This window comes from Tasmannia lanceolata, unplaced genomic scaffold (genome assembly GCF_043159265.1).
Source record: "Tasmannia lanceolata isolate RefF3 unplaced genomic scaffold, GAP_Taslan_0.1 ptg000015l, whole genome shotgun sequence".
Lineage (NCBI taxonomy): Eukaryota > Viridiplantae > Streptophyta > Magnoliopsida > Canellales > Winteraceae > Tasmannia > Tasmannia lanceolata.
The window spans coordinates 40310450-40327037 of NW_027518692.1; the positions used below are offsets into that span (position 1 = coordinate 40310450).

A 16588-nucleotide genomic window follows, 5' to 3' on the forward strand; every position below is an offset into this window, starting at 1 on the left:
GGGTACCCATTCCTGCCAAGGCTGGGAGGTACCAAAATCCATATATATTCCATTAGGGTCGGTTTGGATGCCCATCTGGATGCACCAAAATGTTGGAAAATCAAAATAGGACACATTTTTCAATTCCTTTCATTTTTGGCTGGGTGCCACTTACCATTCACATGGTAGCCATTGTTGGCTCTAAATTTTCCAAATGCAACCCATTTTGTACTGTTTTACTTTCCTCTCAAATCAAGAGCACAAGGAAAGTAAAGAAATGGAAATTTATATTCTTTCTACTACTATATTCCTTTCCTTGCAATCAGCATGTTAGGAGATTTGTTAAAGTATAAAAGATTTAATAACACCTTCTTCAACAGCTTAAGCTTTTCGAGTAATTGGTGTTTCACATGGCATCAAAGAAAAGGTCCTCGGTTCAAACTTCCTTGATAGTAAAAATCCACATGCAATGGCATAACCCAAAAGAGGAGCCACATGTGTAGGCCAAACCTAAAAAATAGGAGCCCCATGTGAGTGGAGAGTTTTAAGTGTAAAAGATTTAATAACACCAGCTTAACCTTTTGGAGTAATTGGTTGTTTCACAAGATTGGCCAACTCGGAAGTAGGCCATTTAGCCCGGATAGGAGTGGCCAGAGCAGGTTTAGAAATCTTCGACTTTTCCCTCCCCGATATGTAGTTTTATTTCCTTTGTTCCTTTCTTTCGGTATCTTGTTTGGACCATCTCCACTCGTGAGTACGAAGCTTGTAACCCTAGAAAGAAGGTTCAAGACAAAGATAACCACTTCCGCTTTCCTCTGGGCTTTCTGATTTGGTATTGCTCCTTCCTTGAAGATGCTTGGGCCTTGTTTGGATTGTAGGAATTTTATGTAAAAGTCTGGAGGGGGGGAGTTTTTCTAATAGTGTGTACTTTTTTTACACACGAAGCATAAGTCTTGATCTAGGCCCTTCATATGTCAAGCATGTTTAGAGTTTTCTCTTAATAGCTAAATCATTGATTTTTGTTGTCCTTAAAATCTAACCTATGTTTAGTCCAATGCCCGTCGGAGACCGAAGACCATGTCTACAAGACCAACGGTCCTGATTTCACATATATGACCCCCCATGGCCCTAAAAATTCCCTCTAACCGTTGATCGTGAAAGTGATTTTCAGCCTAGTCGTTCTCTTTTGTATCTAACTCGTTAACCTCTCTCTATTCTCACGCACAGTCTATCAGAGAGAGAGAGAGAGAGAGAGAGATGGAGGAGGAAGGAGGAGAGGGGGTAGTGGAATTATCAATATCAGCATCTGAAATATCGTACGAGAGCTACGGGGGTGAACATCACCTACCCCTTATCATGCGCCTTGTGGACCAGGAGCTCAGCGAGCCCTACTCCATTTTCACCTATCGTTACTTCGTCTATCTCTGGCCTCAGCTCTCTTTCCTGGTTAACCCTAATTCCCCCCCCCCCCCTCTCTCTCTCTTATATAGCTAGGGTTTTTCTCTATTTGTTCCGAATCTCTCTCTAATTCGAGAACAGCAGCACAATCGAATAACACACCTAGGTTTTATAATAACTCTCTCAATCTCTCGCTTATATAGCTAGGGTTTTTCTTTCATTCTAGGTTTCTTCTCTCTATTTGCTCGGATTCCTTAATAACTCAACAACTGCAGTAAAATTGAAGAGCACGATTAGGTTTTTATATTTGTTATCGATTTGCTGTTTCTTTTTCTTTTATCAAATTGGATGCACGTTTTATAGTTTTAATTTTGTTTTTAGTGCTTTTATCCAAAATCACTTATTCTAAGTCCAATCCTAAAGATTAATCACAGGATTAAATCGCCTATTAGATCCTTAAACTTCAACTCTGTCAGTGCACAAAATCATATCTTATTCTCTAGTTTCCCTAAAGTCATGGATTGTGGTCGAATAGGTTAGAGGATTGTAAAACTTTTTTTTAGTGACCATTCAAAAAAAGTATTTTTTTTAGTAACTGGGTTTGTGTTCATGTGTGATTTCAGGCATTCCACAACGGTAACTGTGTGGGAACCGTCGTGTGCAAGATGGGGGAGCATCGAAACACATTTAGGGGTTACATTGCAATGCTTGTGGTGATCAAACCCTATAGAGGAAAAGGAATTGGTGAGATATTTGTGTCATTTTTTTGTTATTTACTTCATTGACTTTAGTTGGGTGTCCATTGTTTTTTGTGGTTTCTGATATAATTTTGATTTTTCTAAATTTTTTGATCAATTGAAAGTAGAGTTCTGTTGAATGATGAGAAGAAAAGAAACAGTCAGTGGATGCAATCTTGAATGAACAATAGGATTATTTTGGTTGGGGGGATGATACTGTGAAATACACCTCTATGAGACACTTCTAAGATGTGCCCACCAGTTTGTTTTCCACAATGGAGATGGGATATACTAACAATTGTGCTCATCTAACAAATCTAGCAATCAGATTAGGGACTTGAATGTGAGCACTGCTCTAAATTTTGAATGTCAATGCGTTTATTTTTTAGTCTTTGATATTTCAACAGTAGAGCTGACTGGATGAAAAGTCTCATAGTATCATTCCTTTGAAAATTATTGCCTTATAATTTGCATTATCAGTAGATTGGCACGTTAATGATGTAGATTTCTTCTTAACATGTGGAAACTGACAGGAACAGAGGTTTTAATCCCATGCTTTTTTCATGTATCCTTTCTTCTGTAATAGAAGCCTAATCAATTGTCTTTATATTGCGGTTCATGAGTATCATATTATCTGTAATTCTGTATTGCTGTATGCGGTTTTCTCTATGCAAAACTCACAACTGCGACATCTTTTTCCCGCTCACTAATGCATTAAAGTTTGGAGAACTAGATTTCCTTCTCAATGTTATTTTGAAATGGGTGCTCAACTTGGAGGGCATTGAGACTTGTTCCTTGATTTTCTTGCAAAAGAGCTCTAGACAATGCCTAAACTATTAATCTTAATGAAACTCCTGCTGTGAATTTGGATATAGTCACCATACTTCACTTTTGGTAAATGAGTCGTCTAACAAGACGATGATATCTATCGAGGTTCTTATACAAATCACCATTGTTTTTTAATTATTTTACATTAGGATCTATAGGCATATCAATTGGCTTTGTTCTTAACATACGAGTCTCTGACAAGATATCAATGACATAACTTCTTTGTGATAAACTGATGCTGATTTTTGAAACCAAGCACGAGGAGACTGTTTCAAACCGTAGAAAGATATTCTTACCATCTAGCTTATTTAGTGGCCAATCTTTATTGGCTGTAATAATCTCAACTCAACTCAACTCAACAAAGCCTTTGTCCCAAGCTAGTTGGGGTCGGCTAAATGAATCCTTTAGAAAAAAAATTCATGAAGAAGGTAAAAGGGATCTACCCGGCTCTAATCCTGGTTCTAGTTGGGTTCTTCTACATGGATCATTTTCTTCCATTCTATCCTATCCCAGGTTATGTTCTCTGTTATGTTCGTAGCTATCAAGTCTTTCCTCACTGTTTCTACCCATGTTATTTTCGGTCTACCCCTACCTCTTTTTACTCCCTCAATTTGGCACGAGACACCTCTTCTCACCGGAGCATCCAAAGGCCTACGTTGGATATGTCCAAACCATCTTAAGCGGTGCTCTCTCATCTTCTCCTCGTTTGGAGCCACGCCCACCTTTTTACGAATGTCTTCATTTTTAATTATATCTAACCTTTTGTGGCCGCACATCCATCTAAGCATTCACATCTCCGCTACACATCTTATGCACATCCTTCTTTTTGGTGGCCCAACATTCTGAGCCGTACAACATGGCTGGCCTCACAGCTGTCTTATAAAACTTTCCCTTCAACTTGGTAGGGATTTTACGGTCGTACAGAACTCCTGAGCCAAGCTTCCACTTCAACCAACCTGCTCTTATTCTGTGGTTAACATCCTCTTCAATCTCTCCTTCCTGATGTAGAATTGAACCCAGATATCGAAATATATCCCTCTTAGGTACCTCCTGTCAACTCATATTTACTACGTCCTCGTCCTGCCTCCTTACATTACTAAAGTTGCATTCCATATATTCTGTCTTAGTCCTATTCCATATATTCTGTCTTAGTCCTACTCAGTCTAAAACTTTTAGATTCCAAAGTAGTTCTCCATAACTCTAATTTAGCATTTACTCCTGCTTTGGTTTCGTCGATAATAATATAATCACTGATAAAATAATCACTGATAAAATTAAGGTATTGGGTTTCCAAAGAGTGTAATGTAGGGTTTTGGGTTTTAAAGGGATTTGGTGTTTGTATTTTCAATGGATGAGACTCAGGCTTTATAGTTTCAAAGGTTAGATTTAGGGTTTTGGGTTTCGAATGGTGAAAGGGGAAATTAGGGGTTTCGAATGGTGAAGGAATAGTTTAGGGCTTTTCAATCCTAGACTTTCTTCCTGAAGTGGAAGGAAATCATCGCAAGTAGATAGGCGAAGAATCCTTAGATGTGCCTTTTCTGATCCGATTGAAGTTGCAGACTCCAATAAGGACGAGGTGAGGTTGCCTCTTGCTTGCCTTTGCATCTTTTTTCAAAAATTTGGGGGTGCTTTCATTGTGGAAGGGGACTCTCAAAATTCAGAGAATTGGGTTTCTTTAAACTTAAAAGTGCTAGGGGCCATGGCAGTTCGGCCACATTATCAATGAGATGGGCAGCCTTAGTAGAGAGAGGAGTATGTCTTCCTGTCACGTATTAAGAGAGGCCAAAGTGATATTGCTGATTCGTTGGCCAAGGAGGGGGTTATTAGAGATATTTTAGTAGACGGGCAGCATCTGCCCCTTGTGTATTTCAGTTTCATTGCATCTCTGCCTTTTTTTTCATATAAAGCTAGTAATATTCATCAAAAAATGTCTATGATAAGATTTTGAGCAAAAAGTTACTTGATTTGAACATCTTTCCTTGTAACAATTCATGTACCATGTGATGGATATGAGGATTTTGACAGGTTCTTGCAATTTATGTTTAAATATTTTGATGTTGCAGCTACAGAACTCGTTACTAGATCTATTGAAGTGATGAGAGAGTCAGGTTGTGAAGAGGTACGTCAACATTGTAAAGCTTTCAACTTCGAATGGTGAGACATTTTTGAATTCGTTCTGATTTGATATATTGTAACGAAATCTAAACCTTTCTGTGTGATGAGGTCTGGATGCTTGTAGCTTTCCTTCCTCTTTTTGTTCTTTCATTTTCCTCAAAGTTTGGAACCACAAGGTGAGTTTGAGGAGTGGCCTTTGTACATTTTCCTCACAAACATGGTTTCTAAGTAATGCTTTGTGGGGGGGGGTCATCATGAATATCATCCAGCGCAAATCATCTTTCTGTATGAATTGTCCGAGTTGTCGTGGACATCTCTGAATCATTTTTCTGCTTTTTTATGCAACAACCCAGTATATTTTGTCGGATACAATGTGATATCAATACTCATATGATATACTCCATGGATACTTTTGTTGATCAAAACAACTGCCATTCAAGTATGTCACCCTCTTCAAATTGACAATCATCCATTCAAATATGTTATGTCACCCTCTTCAAATTGACAATCATCCATTCAAATATGTTACGTCACCCTCTTCAAATTGACAATCATGCTTTTTGTTTGTTAGTGATGCATATTTTGCAATTATAATTTTGAATATGTAAATCTTACTTATCTTATTTAAAATTTATTATTAGTTCCATTGTCCAAGTTAAATCTAGTCAAGTTTTATGATATTTTATTTATAGATGTCGTGTCTCGTGTCTACCCACATCCGGATCCTACATTTTGAAAAATGTTAGTGTCTTATCTCCGTTCCCGTGTCCTTGTCCATATCCATATCCTTATCCGGGTCCTTCATATGTCAAAATGAACATGTAATTACGGTGAAGAGAACATAATATGAACAAAAACTTCACATATGAAACCATGCAATATCATTGAATTACTAAATGGGTGAACTCACCTCTTCCAAAAGGCATCGCTGCAATCTTGTTTCCCCCTTCAACTTTTTTTATGCAGAAGCTAATCTCTCAGCCAATTTAGTTAGCCATTCTCCCCTTGTAGTTCTAGACCACAAATGTTTTCCATTCTAGATCCATATTAGTGTAATGGCCAATATCTCTCAAACTATGCGCTATTATTTGATGGGGATGGTTTTGCTCACAGCTCACTCTTATTGATTCAGTGGAACTCTTATCCTCTGTCCAAGTTCATTCGGTGTTTCCAACATCCTTTCTGCTGGACTTCTACAAATTGGGAAGCAGATCCCAAAATGTTTTCTTGATTGGTGAGAGTGCATCATCTTTGAAAGTCATCGTGCCACCCATCAAGGAATTAAGCTTATCACTAATGTGCACTTTGAGAACGTCATCGTGGAAGGAGGGGACTTGCTTAATATCATTAGATGGCTTAGGGGTTCACATCCATACCCGTGGAGATTCGCCAACTTTTTTGAAGAGATTCTAGATACAATTGGGGATGCTACCCGGTCAGTCTCATGTTAGGCGGTCGGCAAATGGTTTTGCCGATAGGTTAGCTAGGTATGGTGTTTTGAGGGAGGTCTTGGAGTTATTTGATTTTCTCCCCCCTTGATGTTCTTGCCTTTCTCGTTAGTTTTGGGATGTAACTGTTAACTCACCAACTTCTCCAATAGCTTATGCTGTTGGAGAAAGGCATTATTTATCTTTTATACTTTAACACTCCCCCGCACGTGTGGCCCACTTGGCAAACACGTGGCACATGTGGTCCCACTTTGGGCCGACCATCGCATGTGGATTTTTGCTATTCGGGAGGTTTGAACTCGAGACCTTTGGCTCTGATACCATGTCAACTTACCAACTTCTCCAATAGCTTAAGCTGTTGGAGAAAGGCGTTATTTATCTTTTATACTTTAACAGTAACTTTGTGTTTTCCTCTGTTTTTTATTCTTGTAATGAACATTTTGGTCTGCTTTGATTTTCAATGAAATATTCTACCATTCAAAGAATGAAAAGAAAAGAAAAGAGTGCATCGTCTTTAATCGCAATTGTTGTTTTCTCCTGTGCAGGTAACGTTGGAAGCAGAGGTGACAAACAAGGGAGCCCTTGCTTTATATGGCCGGCTTGGATTTATCAGGGCGAAGAGACTCTTCCGTTACTACTTAAATGGAGTTGATGCTTTCCGCCTTAAGCTATTGTTCCCTCGCCCCGAACTAAACCCCTCCTTGCTCGAAGACTATGACCATTGCCACCACGATCACCACATGCAAGAAGGTTGTTCGCAGCACTATCATGGCTTCTAACTGAAGATCACATGTTATTTCTGTTCGGACTTTAGATCCTAACTTTGCTCTTTTTTCTATTTTTCTTTTGACTATAAAAATAAGAAAAGAGGAAAAGGGTAAACCCATCATTTGCACAGCATCCTATGTTGTTGATTATTTTATGGCCAGGCTTAAGTTGGCTTTTCAGTGAGTATTTAGTGTATCTCTGATTCAGATTTTATTTATTTTCTTTAGTTCTTTATATATGTGTCTCGTTTATGTTTTGCTAAGGAGCAGTGAAAGTTGAAGTCTGTTGGTTTCGCTGGCCCTGTTTGGATTGCAAGAAAAACATTTATGATGGAAATTATTTTCTTTCCACGATTTAGAGGGAGAGGGAAATGATATTATGGTTAAATAGAGGGATTTGCTAGGGACCATTGGAAGGCATTTTGCCGCTGGTTGTTGCATGTGAGGTAGCTGCTCTCACATGCAACAGCCAGCTGTGAAATGCCTTACTGCGATGGTCCCTAGTAAATCCCGTAAATAAAATTTGATCAGGGTTGGTTCCAACTTCCAAGCTTCCAATTACCTTTTTGGTAAAAAAAAAAAGGTTAACCAAGGTCAGCCAATGATGATGGGACCTGCTTTCTCCACTTTCGATGCTATCATGCTACCATCAGTTTTGATAATGACACACAATTTCAATCCAAACTTCCATTGTAGTTTCCCTAGACAAGGGCAGCCAATGGGAAATTCACTTAACTTCCACTTCACTACCATTTATTTTTGGGAGATGATAAATGCGCCCCTTTTCATCACTTGGGACACCCAGCAGCATTGTACGTGGCAATCAGGTCACTTCATTCTTTCAAATGTGAAGTACATAGCCCCTTTGGAGGCATAGATAGATACACTGTAGCTGGGTGTCCCAAGTGATGAAAAGGAGCGCATTTATCATTTCCCTTATGTTTTACCACTACACATTAACTTTCGTTATTGTTATTGGTACTTGGTGTGAAAACAAGTAAAGTGAACTATAGATTTTGTTGCAATAGAGCTCTTGTTAGTAGTAATGTTCAAACCATAATTAGCAAAACGTGATACTGCAAAAAAAATGGAACGTGGAAATTTTGAGTTTGATATGGTCTCAAAAAAGGGTATTGGCTAAAAAACCGTAGTAAAAAACGATCAAATAAATGAAAACACGAGAAAACATGTTCAGTACGCTTAAACTTTTGTTGTTTACAAAATGTAGCAGCGGTAAAATTGGAAAATTGGTAAAAAAAAATATATTTACGTGTTCCTAAACAAAATGGAGATACAAAAAGGGGCGCATTTATCATTTCCCAGATATTTTTGTCGTAAAAAGTTCTAAATAAAGTATCAGACAACCTACAAAATGCAGTTTAAAACGAAGTTTTGCTAACTATGCTATTAAGAATGTCCGGACTTAGAAGGTTCTAACTGACACTTGTGAATTATTTTGGGTCATGTGGATATTGCATAGTTGGGCCTAAGTCAAGCTTCTCATTAAGCTATCTTTTCCTCGAGAAATTATACCAAAAATGGGCGTATATACGATAGAAGTACCACCCTTGATATTTGATCCAACGGCAAAATGCTAAAACGATGTTGGCCGTTGGGGTTTCTGCGGTAAATTTTTTATTTTTTTTAGGCTACTAATATTCGCACTACCATGTTTTAATAATTTCACTAACTCACCTTGCCTTCCAAATAAAAACAAACTACTTAATTAAATTTCACTTTAAGTGATAGGGCCCACACCTATAACTTATAACTTGATTAACTGAAGTTATGAAGTGGTGTGATGGTCTTCACCACTTCAGCAACAACCAATAAAACATAAGTCTAGGAAAATGATGACAAGCCAAGTAACTCCCATAACTGAGATCCAAAATAAAAGAACTTCTTTAGGCCTTCTTCATGAGATCCAAGGTATGCTCCTGCATCAATCCACCTAGACAAAAAAAGCTCAACTCTGACGAGAAAATGTACTGTAATTGTCCATAAGTAACAAGGTCCAGCCGCTTTAACTAATCTTCACTCATCCAGGTACTTTTGCTTCTAGGCCTGCCCAACCACTTGACGAGGTAGATTCAATATTGGTTGCAACGCCTGTAACACGTCTCCTTTTATACCCAATGTATCTTCAACTATATCCATAGACTTCTTAGGTAGTTTCCCTTCCCATTGTCTGTTATCCTCTGCCTTATCATCATCATCAAGCCCATATAAATCATAAGTGAAACATGTTGAAAGTCGGGCTGATCTGAAGATGATCTGCCAAGTGAACTCCGCATGTGTTTTAGCTGATCTTCTTAACAACCTTACATGGATCAATCTGTCTTGCTTTCCACTTATGTTGCGTGCATGGTTTTAAAACTCAGTTTTGGTTTCGGTTTCGGACTCGGCCGAAACCGAGATTTCGGCTGAAATTCGGTAAACAAATTAAAAACAGTATTTTAACGAAATTTCGGAACGATTTCGGATTTCGGTCAAAATTTAAAACCATTGATGCATGCCATGTGGTATAGCTCATTATTCTTAGTAATAGTTGTTCATACCTCCTCATTGATGTGCCTATATGAGCAACTTAATTAGGCTTCGCCATTGTCGCCAACTCGAGTATCTTGAGGTAGTGAAACCAAATCAACCACATGTGTGACCATATGCAACTGCGAATGGAGTCTTCTTGTTAGATTTGTTAACATCGTTATTGTAATTGAATCCCATGTCTTCCTATGATAGCCTGTTAACACAATGAAGTAGACTCCCGAAGATTCTATTAACTATCTCTGTCTGCCCATTAGTTTGAGTATATGCAGTTCTAGAATATTGTAACCGAGTCCCTAGCTTCTTCCAAAGTGTACGCTAAAAATGACAAGCATATTTCACATCTCAATATGAAATGGTAGTTGTCGGTGCCCCATGTAGAAACACAACCACTCTCAAGAATATTTTTGTCTGAATGGTTTACCATGTTGAAACCATTTACAATAACTTTTTTCTGAAATTTTGTATTTTCTGATCCATAAAAGCATAATCTTTCAGTTATTCCTGGAGCAGCTGGAAAGTGTTCTGCAAGGAAAAGAAACTTCCATAAGGTGATGCCGTTAGCCTGATCTGCTTCCTTGGCTTTCTTAATCAAGAAAGAACAAAAGGAGTTTGGTCATGTAAAATGTGGAAATTGTTTGTTATTTCTACTATATTTCATTTAAATTGGAAGATTTTGCTCATCAAGAGCATTTTTTTTCCTGGTTTCAGCCATGATGAACTTCTGAGGAGGAGCAAAAATCAGTTGATTTCGAGTTTTTTGAACCATTTGTTCTGGGCTTAACCAATGGTACAGTGGATCAGGTGCATTTAATCTTCTTCTTTCCTTTGTACAATGTTCGATTGTTTTGCTTTTGATTGTCTTGGCAATGCATCTCAACTTCCTCAACCATATACTACTTGGTTATTTGGAGTCTCTCTCTCTCTCTCTCTCTCTCTCTCTCTCTCTCTCTCATGATGGTCTTGACACAGTTCTGATAGGCTTCGGTGGAGCCCATGGGGGAAGAGAGTGACCATGTTCACATCACCATCCGCATGTTATACCTTGACCGCAGCTCATGTGATAGTGGCACTATCAGTGTAAATCATCACGATTTCATCCTCACCGCAGTGACGATCCCCAGAATGCAACTACTATTTCAAGTACTGTATTCAATTCTTATTTCTACACACGCCTTTTTTTTAGGAGGTCTATCCATTATGTGGCATAGGGGTTACGTCAGGTGGATGATAGATTGATCCGCATGAGTGGGGAAGTCTACAGAAGGAGCCTTCACTGAGACCAAAGACTTCAGTGAAGGCGGAAGAGAAGAGTAGGGAGACGACATCTAAAAATTCCGCTCCGAGGGAACAAATGAAGAGTGACGCCTTCGGATCGAAGCCCTTTTGGTATAATAGGCGGCGCCTTCACCACTACCAACCAAAACATTATATTAGAGTAAGTAGGGTCGTGGCTAGTCGTCATTGATTCGTGGAGGGCTTTAAGAGATAGGGGAAGAATTGGGTTCGACTCCCATAGCCCCCGAGCTTTACAAGCGGGCATTGCCCTTCTTCACTCACGCGATATTGCTGGATCGGGCTTTCGCCCATTGCCCAAGATTCCCCACTGCTGCCCCCCGTGGGAGTCCAGGCGAGGCTTCCCTCTTTCTCTCAGTTCTTCGAGAATCTAAAGAATCGTTTTGACTTTTAATGCCCAACTTTGTTATGAACATTTCCCAAAAGAAGCTAAAGTATATATTGCTTCTGCAACTCAGCAAGGCAAAACCACTGCTAAGTACGACAGGTGGTGGGAGAAATACCAGATCTCTCCCACATTTGTATTTGTATGAGTATTTCACATTTACGATTGTTGTAAGGTTATTTGCTGCTCTTTCATTGTTCTATTTAGTTCCTTCGGAACCTTGACACGCAAGCTTTGAAATTTGACCCGACCGATGAAAAAAATTGGATCACTTCTTATGGATTCATTGAGGATGATTCTGATCTGGTTCATGGCCTATTAGAAGTAGAAGGCGCTCCCACAACCCCGTTTTCACGGTTTAGGCTGCTCCCATTTCGCTCGCCGCTACTACGGGAATCGCTTTTGCTTTCTTTTCCTCTGGCTACTAAGATGGCCGCATCCCCGCATCCCTCTGAGTGGCTACCTTGCCTCTTGTTCTATCTTTTTACAGCATCCACCCCTCCGGGGATCATTCTTTCTGTTTTTTGACAGAGCTCTGTGTTAGCGCGATTCAGCGAGCTGTTTTGGCAGCTCCCATAATGCACTATGAAAAGGGGTCTTCTTAGACCCAGATATACTGTCCTTAATCTTCTCCGTGAGCTACGGTTCTTTGAAATGAGATCTCTCCCTTCATGTATTGTATCACTGCTAAGGTAAGGGTAGCATCAGGAATCGGGGTTATTTCCGGTTTGATCTTATGTATCCGGGGGTCCATTTTCGGTTGAAGGGGGTCCATTTTCGGTTGAAGGTTGAGGAACCTCAGGTTGAGCTACTTGTTTACTTACGTGCTCGTTAGAGGGGGGACCAGCAAAACTCACTCGCGGGGACGGGACCAGCAGAGATAGCTTTGATCGAGGAGTTGGGCTTTCCTTCGCCGATGAATCGATTACATTTTGTACCGATTCACTCGTTGGTTCATTAAGAAAAGAAAGAGAGCAAGTAGTCTGGATTTCCCTCGACCCGCAACAGATAGAGGAGGATTTATTCAATCACATAGTTTGGGCTCCTAGAATATGGCGCGAAAGAAACAAGCGGATTGGATTCATAGCATTCCATTCGACGGTATTTAATCGAACAGAAGTCTTACCTGCTAACAAGGAACCGAAAAAGTTCGCTGCTTAAGGCACGCCCGGGAGTTTCCCCTTCGGATACAGCTGCGCAACTAGATAAGTGCACTTTCAAACGGAAAGCGAAATACAGGCATCATGACTTGGCAATAATTCCAAGCAAGAATAATCGTATTTCTTTCACCTCTGAATCCAAAATAATTCGATTAGGAGTCAGTACACAAAGATTTAAGGTCTGGTGTCGCTAAAGTTCATGGGAGATTGAGAAGACGGAGGTAAGTACTTCGAAATGTGGATATTTTTCAAGGTGTTTTCAAATGATACAATGGGGGGTAATGAACAGAGACTATACTTTTTTTGCTTCAATAGATCCCACAATAAAAAATTGAACTCTAATCTCTAAGATGAATACAATTCAGTCACTTTGCTAATAAGATTTATCACAGTGTAAAGACACTTTTTGGCTCATCAAAGCTAAATGAGTAGTGACCTCATCAATCATTGGCTCACTCGAGTTGACTCTTCAAACATGGCCAAGTTTTCGTCCCACACCAAGTTTTGAAACACTAAGATTTATTGTATCTTTATTGTAATCTCTAGGGCCGCATTTCTCTTCTAATTTAGCAGGGGGTTGTGCATTTGAATTCAAATTCAAGCGATGAGATCAATTTCATCACGGTCAGGAGAAACCACATCCAATCTCATCATACTCCGATACTTATCAGGAACGGGCGCTCCAGCCTGCACACACAGCTCGACAACAGCCGGCGCCTTCCCATAATACCTCTTGAGCTCATTGATCAAAGCGGGCCCATGCGGGTCACGCACGTGCCACACATAATTCGGCCCCACCAAATCATCAATAGTCGCTTCTTGCCAAGCATGTAATCCATTCCTGAACTGATGCTTTGCAGCTCTACACAGCCTCACCTTGTTTCCCTTTGGCCCAACTTGAACTTCAGGGCAATACCCACAAGTTTTCACACTGTATTTCTCCATTATCATCTCAGCTCCCAATCTCATCTCAAACCAAGACTCCAAAGTCTTTACACTCAAGCTCTTCCCGCCCTCAAATTGGCAAGAGATTATCTTGCCATTAGAGTGACCCAGTGGGCTCGGGCCAGTTTCGATCGTGATTTCTTCTCTCTCCACTTCAAAATCTACTATACTGCCATAAGAGTGAACCGGCAGGCTTGGGCTAGTTTCGATCGTGGTTTCTTCTCGCTCTGCTTCAAAGTCTACTATCCTACCATCAATCCAATACACGGGTTTTGTTCTCCTCTTTGTTGGGTACTCTTCAATGTCTAGACCGGCTTGTATGCATAGTTCAAGGATGGCGGGGAGTCTTTCAACTCGAAATCTTTCGTCGTGGCTGACCCTCGGCTTTCCTACTCTGTCATGGAGGTGGTAGGAGAGGGGAAAGTGAACCACATCTTCTACACCTCCCCTTCTCCATACATGAGTGGCGCTCCTGAAACCGCTCTTGGGACCTGTACATGTCCGAATTTCATGACCCACATTGCCGATGTGAACTTCAGAGCAGAACCTGGTTAAAGAGAAAATTGAAGCTGAATTAGAACAATTTCATACATCATGTTCACAAAAAAAAAAATTTAATTAAAGTATATGCTAAGTGAAAGTTTTATTTGTATTACCTTACACTTAAATCGATTGGGAAATTCAAACTGCTATTCCTAATTCTCAAGTATTCGTTGAGTATTAGAAAAATCAAAACAAGTGTATAATTATATTAATAAAATAATTGTATTCACATATTTATATTAGTTTAAAAGAATTCAAGGCTGGCTACTTATGTTGGCACCACCATGTTTTGATAATTGTACTAACTCATCTTGTTTTTTATTATTTAAACAACTGTCGAAGGCTATTACAGTACCCAAAGAGCTCCCAGAAGCCAATCAAAAAGGAAAAGACAAGGTGAGTCTGGGCAATTATTAAAACGATGACAGTGCAAATATCAGTAGCCTTCAAAGAATTATAAAATTAAGAGGTGACTGAGCTGCAAAAGTGTACACAAGTAGATGATTAGTGTTAAAAGTATAAAAAATTAAATAATCCCTTCTCCAATGGCATAAGCTTTTGGAGTAATTGGGGTTAAGCTTTTGGAGTGGTTGGATGTTTCACAATTAGAATTGGCCCAATATAGCCTATAAAATTATTTAGAGGTGCATTTTAGTCATTCAAAGAACTACCAAGAAAAATGAAATGTGAGCCGATATCTGCACTCCAAATGTTTTTCCGATTGGACATTGATAGAGTTGGAAGTTGTAACAACATGTGACAACCTATATTAGAAGTAAGCTAGAAGTAAAACTAAAAATGGAGTGCGACTATTAAAATAAGGGAGTGCAAATATCATCCAAAACTCCTAAAACTTGGAGAAGACACTCATAGATGACTAAGATGAGAAGAGAAACAGCACTTGAAAAGCAAAAGGATCTAGGCCGTTGGATCATACCTGCATCTTTTGACCGGAACAACCTCATCAACTAGCTCGGACAGGCCATGGAGAAGCGATTCCCTGGCTCGGTTAACTCGGTGAGCTAACTCAACAAGTTGGGAAACGAGAAGACCGTTGTCTGGGGGCTGAAGGATTTTGCAGGGGTTAGCCTTCCTGGCCTCCTTCTCCTCTTTGGCTCTTCGTATCAGTACTTTCATGGGTGTCGGATATGGTTTCCGTTCCCATCTCTTACTGGGTTTCGGAACGTCTGCATATTCCTCCTTATCGGAGGCAAAGTATCGGAACTGTAACAGCCTCTTGTTGTGCCGGGTGATTTCCCACACTACCCTTCTCTGCATCTCCTTCCTTCTTCAGACACACTCTTTTCATTAAGTCCTTTCGTCAAACAGTTGGGCTTCAAGGTTAAAGGATACCTGAGAGAGACGAAACAAGGAAGTTACTGGAAGATTCACCGGCACCTAGAACCTTTGAGTAGCTTGCCTGGAATAGTGCTAAGTACCCAAGTAGTAGGATTAAGTGGCACCTTGAACTTTTTGAGATGGTTGAAAATATTTTTGCACAGATACTACATGATCTTCTCTTTTCACATATTTGGCGAATTTTATATGGTGCGTGTGGCCAAATAGTATAGTATTTCTTCTTCTTTTTTCAAAAAGTACCGTATGCCCACTTCGTAGGATGATCTAAACTGTTCATTTCTTGGGGCACACTGTAAATAGGTCGTGCCCAAAAATCTTTTCATAGGATGATCCAAACCCTCCTATTTATAGAGGAACTGCACATTATGAAAATTTTCTATAGAACCATGGGCTAATATAAATGATTTTTGGGGCACAAGAAACGAAGAATTTGTATCAGAGCTTATGGAGTGGGCCGTACAGTACTTTTTAACAATGCTAACACACCGTATAAAAACTCCAACATAGTCATTCATCAACACATTTCATGGAAAAATGTAGTCATGGCCCTATCCTACCGTCTCAATGTGAGGTATGGGATGACAGTATTTAGGCCTTGCAGAATTGAGGTCGCAATACATTAGCGATGGGGGACTCATCCAATACAATTGCGTGGGCTTCAAATTCTTCTATCGCTCCGTGGCGGCTACAACAATACAGTAGCGAGGTTTGAGATTTGGTTGGTGTCTTAAAACCCACCGTTGAGCGCAGAAGATCGCCCAGTGAACTGGCTGATAGGCTGGAGAAAAAAGGTGGCGTCTCGAAATCCAAATGAAACGAATGTGGCCAACTAGAGTCCCTGTGACTTTCATGTTTTTTGTGTTTTGATGTTTTTCTTCTAAGTAGCTTGGGTTGGGGCATTGACATTTATGATTAGGGGACACCTTTCTCCCCTGTATTTACGTTTTTTGGATTCTGAGAATTGATTTTGAATATAAAACTGATTATTGACTCAAAATTAATAGCAATTTTGAGTGCAATACTTCAAAAAAAAAAGAAAAAAAGAGTCCAATAATAAGTTTTGAACTCACAATCAATTCTC

The 16588-nt window shown here is 39.7% G+C and overlaps 2 protein-coding genes across 2 annotated transcripts; one reads left to right on the forward strand and one right to left on the reverse strand.

Annotated features, from left to right (window-relative positions):
* Nucleotides 1-1187: 1187 nt before the first annotated feature.
* Nucleotides 1188-7507, forward strand: ATMAK3 (Acyl-CoA N-acyltransferases (NAT) superfamily protein). The gene is made up of 4 exons (XM_077356002.1): nucleotides 1188-1425; nucleotides 2001-2121; nucleotides 5006-5061; nucleotides 7051-7507. Exons 1-4 carry the CDS (start codon nucleotides 1237-1239, stop codon nucleotides 7282-7284), a joined length of 600 nt encoding a protein of 199 aa, XP_077212117.1. The 5' UTR covers nucleotides 1188-1236; the 3' UTR covers nucleotides 7285-7507.
* Nucleotides 7508-12886: 5379 nt separating this feature from the next.
* APO3 (APO RNA-binding protein (DUF794)) lies at nucleotides 12887-16206 on the reverse strand. Its single transcript, XM_077353846.1, has 2 exons — nucleotides 15086-16206; nucleotides 12887-14152 (listed from the first exon to the last, which is right to left on the reverse strand). Exons 1-2 carry the CDS (start codon nucleotides 15424-15426, stop codon nucleotides 13258-13260), a joined length of 1236 nt encoding a protein of 411 aa, XP_077209961.1. The 5' UTR covers nucleotides 15427-16206; the 3' UTR covers nucleotides 12887-13257.
* Between the last annotated feature and the right edge of the window lie 382 nt (nucleotides 16207-16588).

Bases quoted from the DNA above. Each gene is read 5' to 3' on its own strand.
- ATMAK3 (XM_077356002.1), top strand. From the start codon at position 1,237: ATGGAGGAGGAAGGAGGAGAGGGGGTAGTGGAATTATCAATATCAGCA. The intron at 2,122-5,005 runs GTGAGATATTTG...TTGATGTTGCAG, and splicing joins CTATAGAGGAAAAGGAATTG to CTACAGAACTCGTTACTAGA. The intron at 5,062-7,050 runs GTACGTCAACAT...TCTCCTGTGCAG, and splicing joins GAGAGTCAGGTTGTGAAGAG to GTAACGTTGGAAGCAGAGGT.
- APO3 (XM_077353846.1), bottom strand. From the start codon at position 15,426: ATGCAGAGAAGGGTAGTGTGGGAAATCACCCGGCACAACAAGAGGCTG. The intron at 14,153-15,085 runs GTATGATCCAAC...CTCTTTAACCAG, and splicing joins GTTCCGGTCAAAAGATGCAG to GTTCTGCTCTGAAGTTCACA.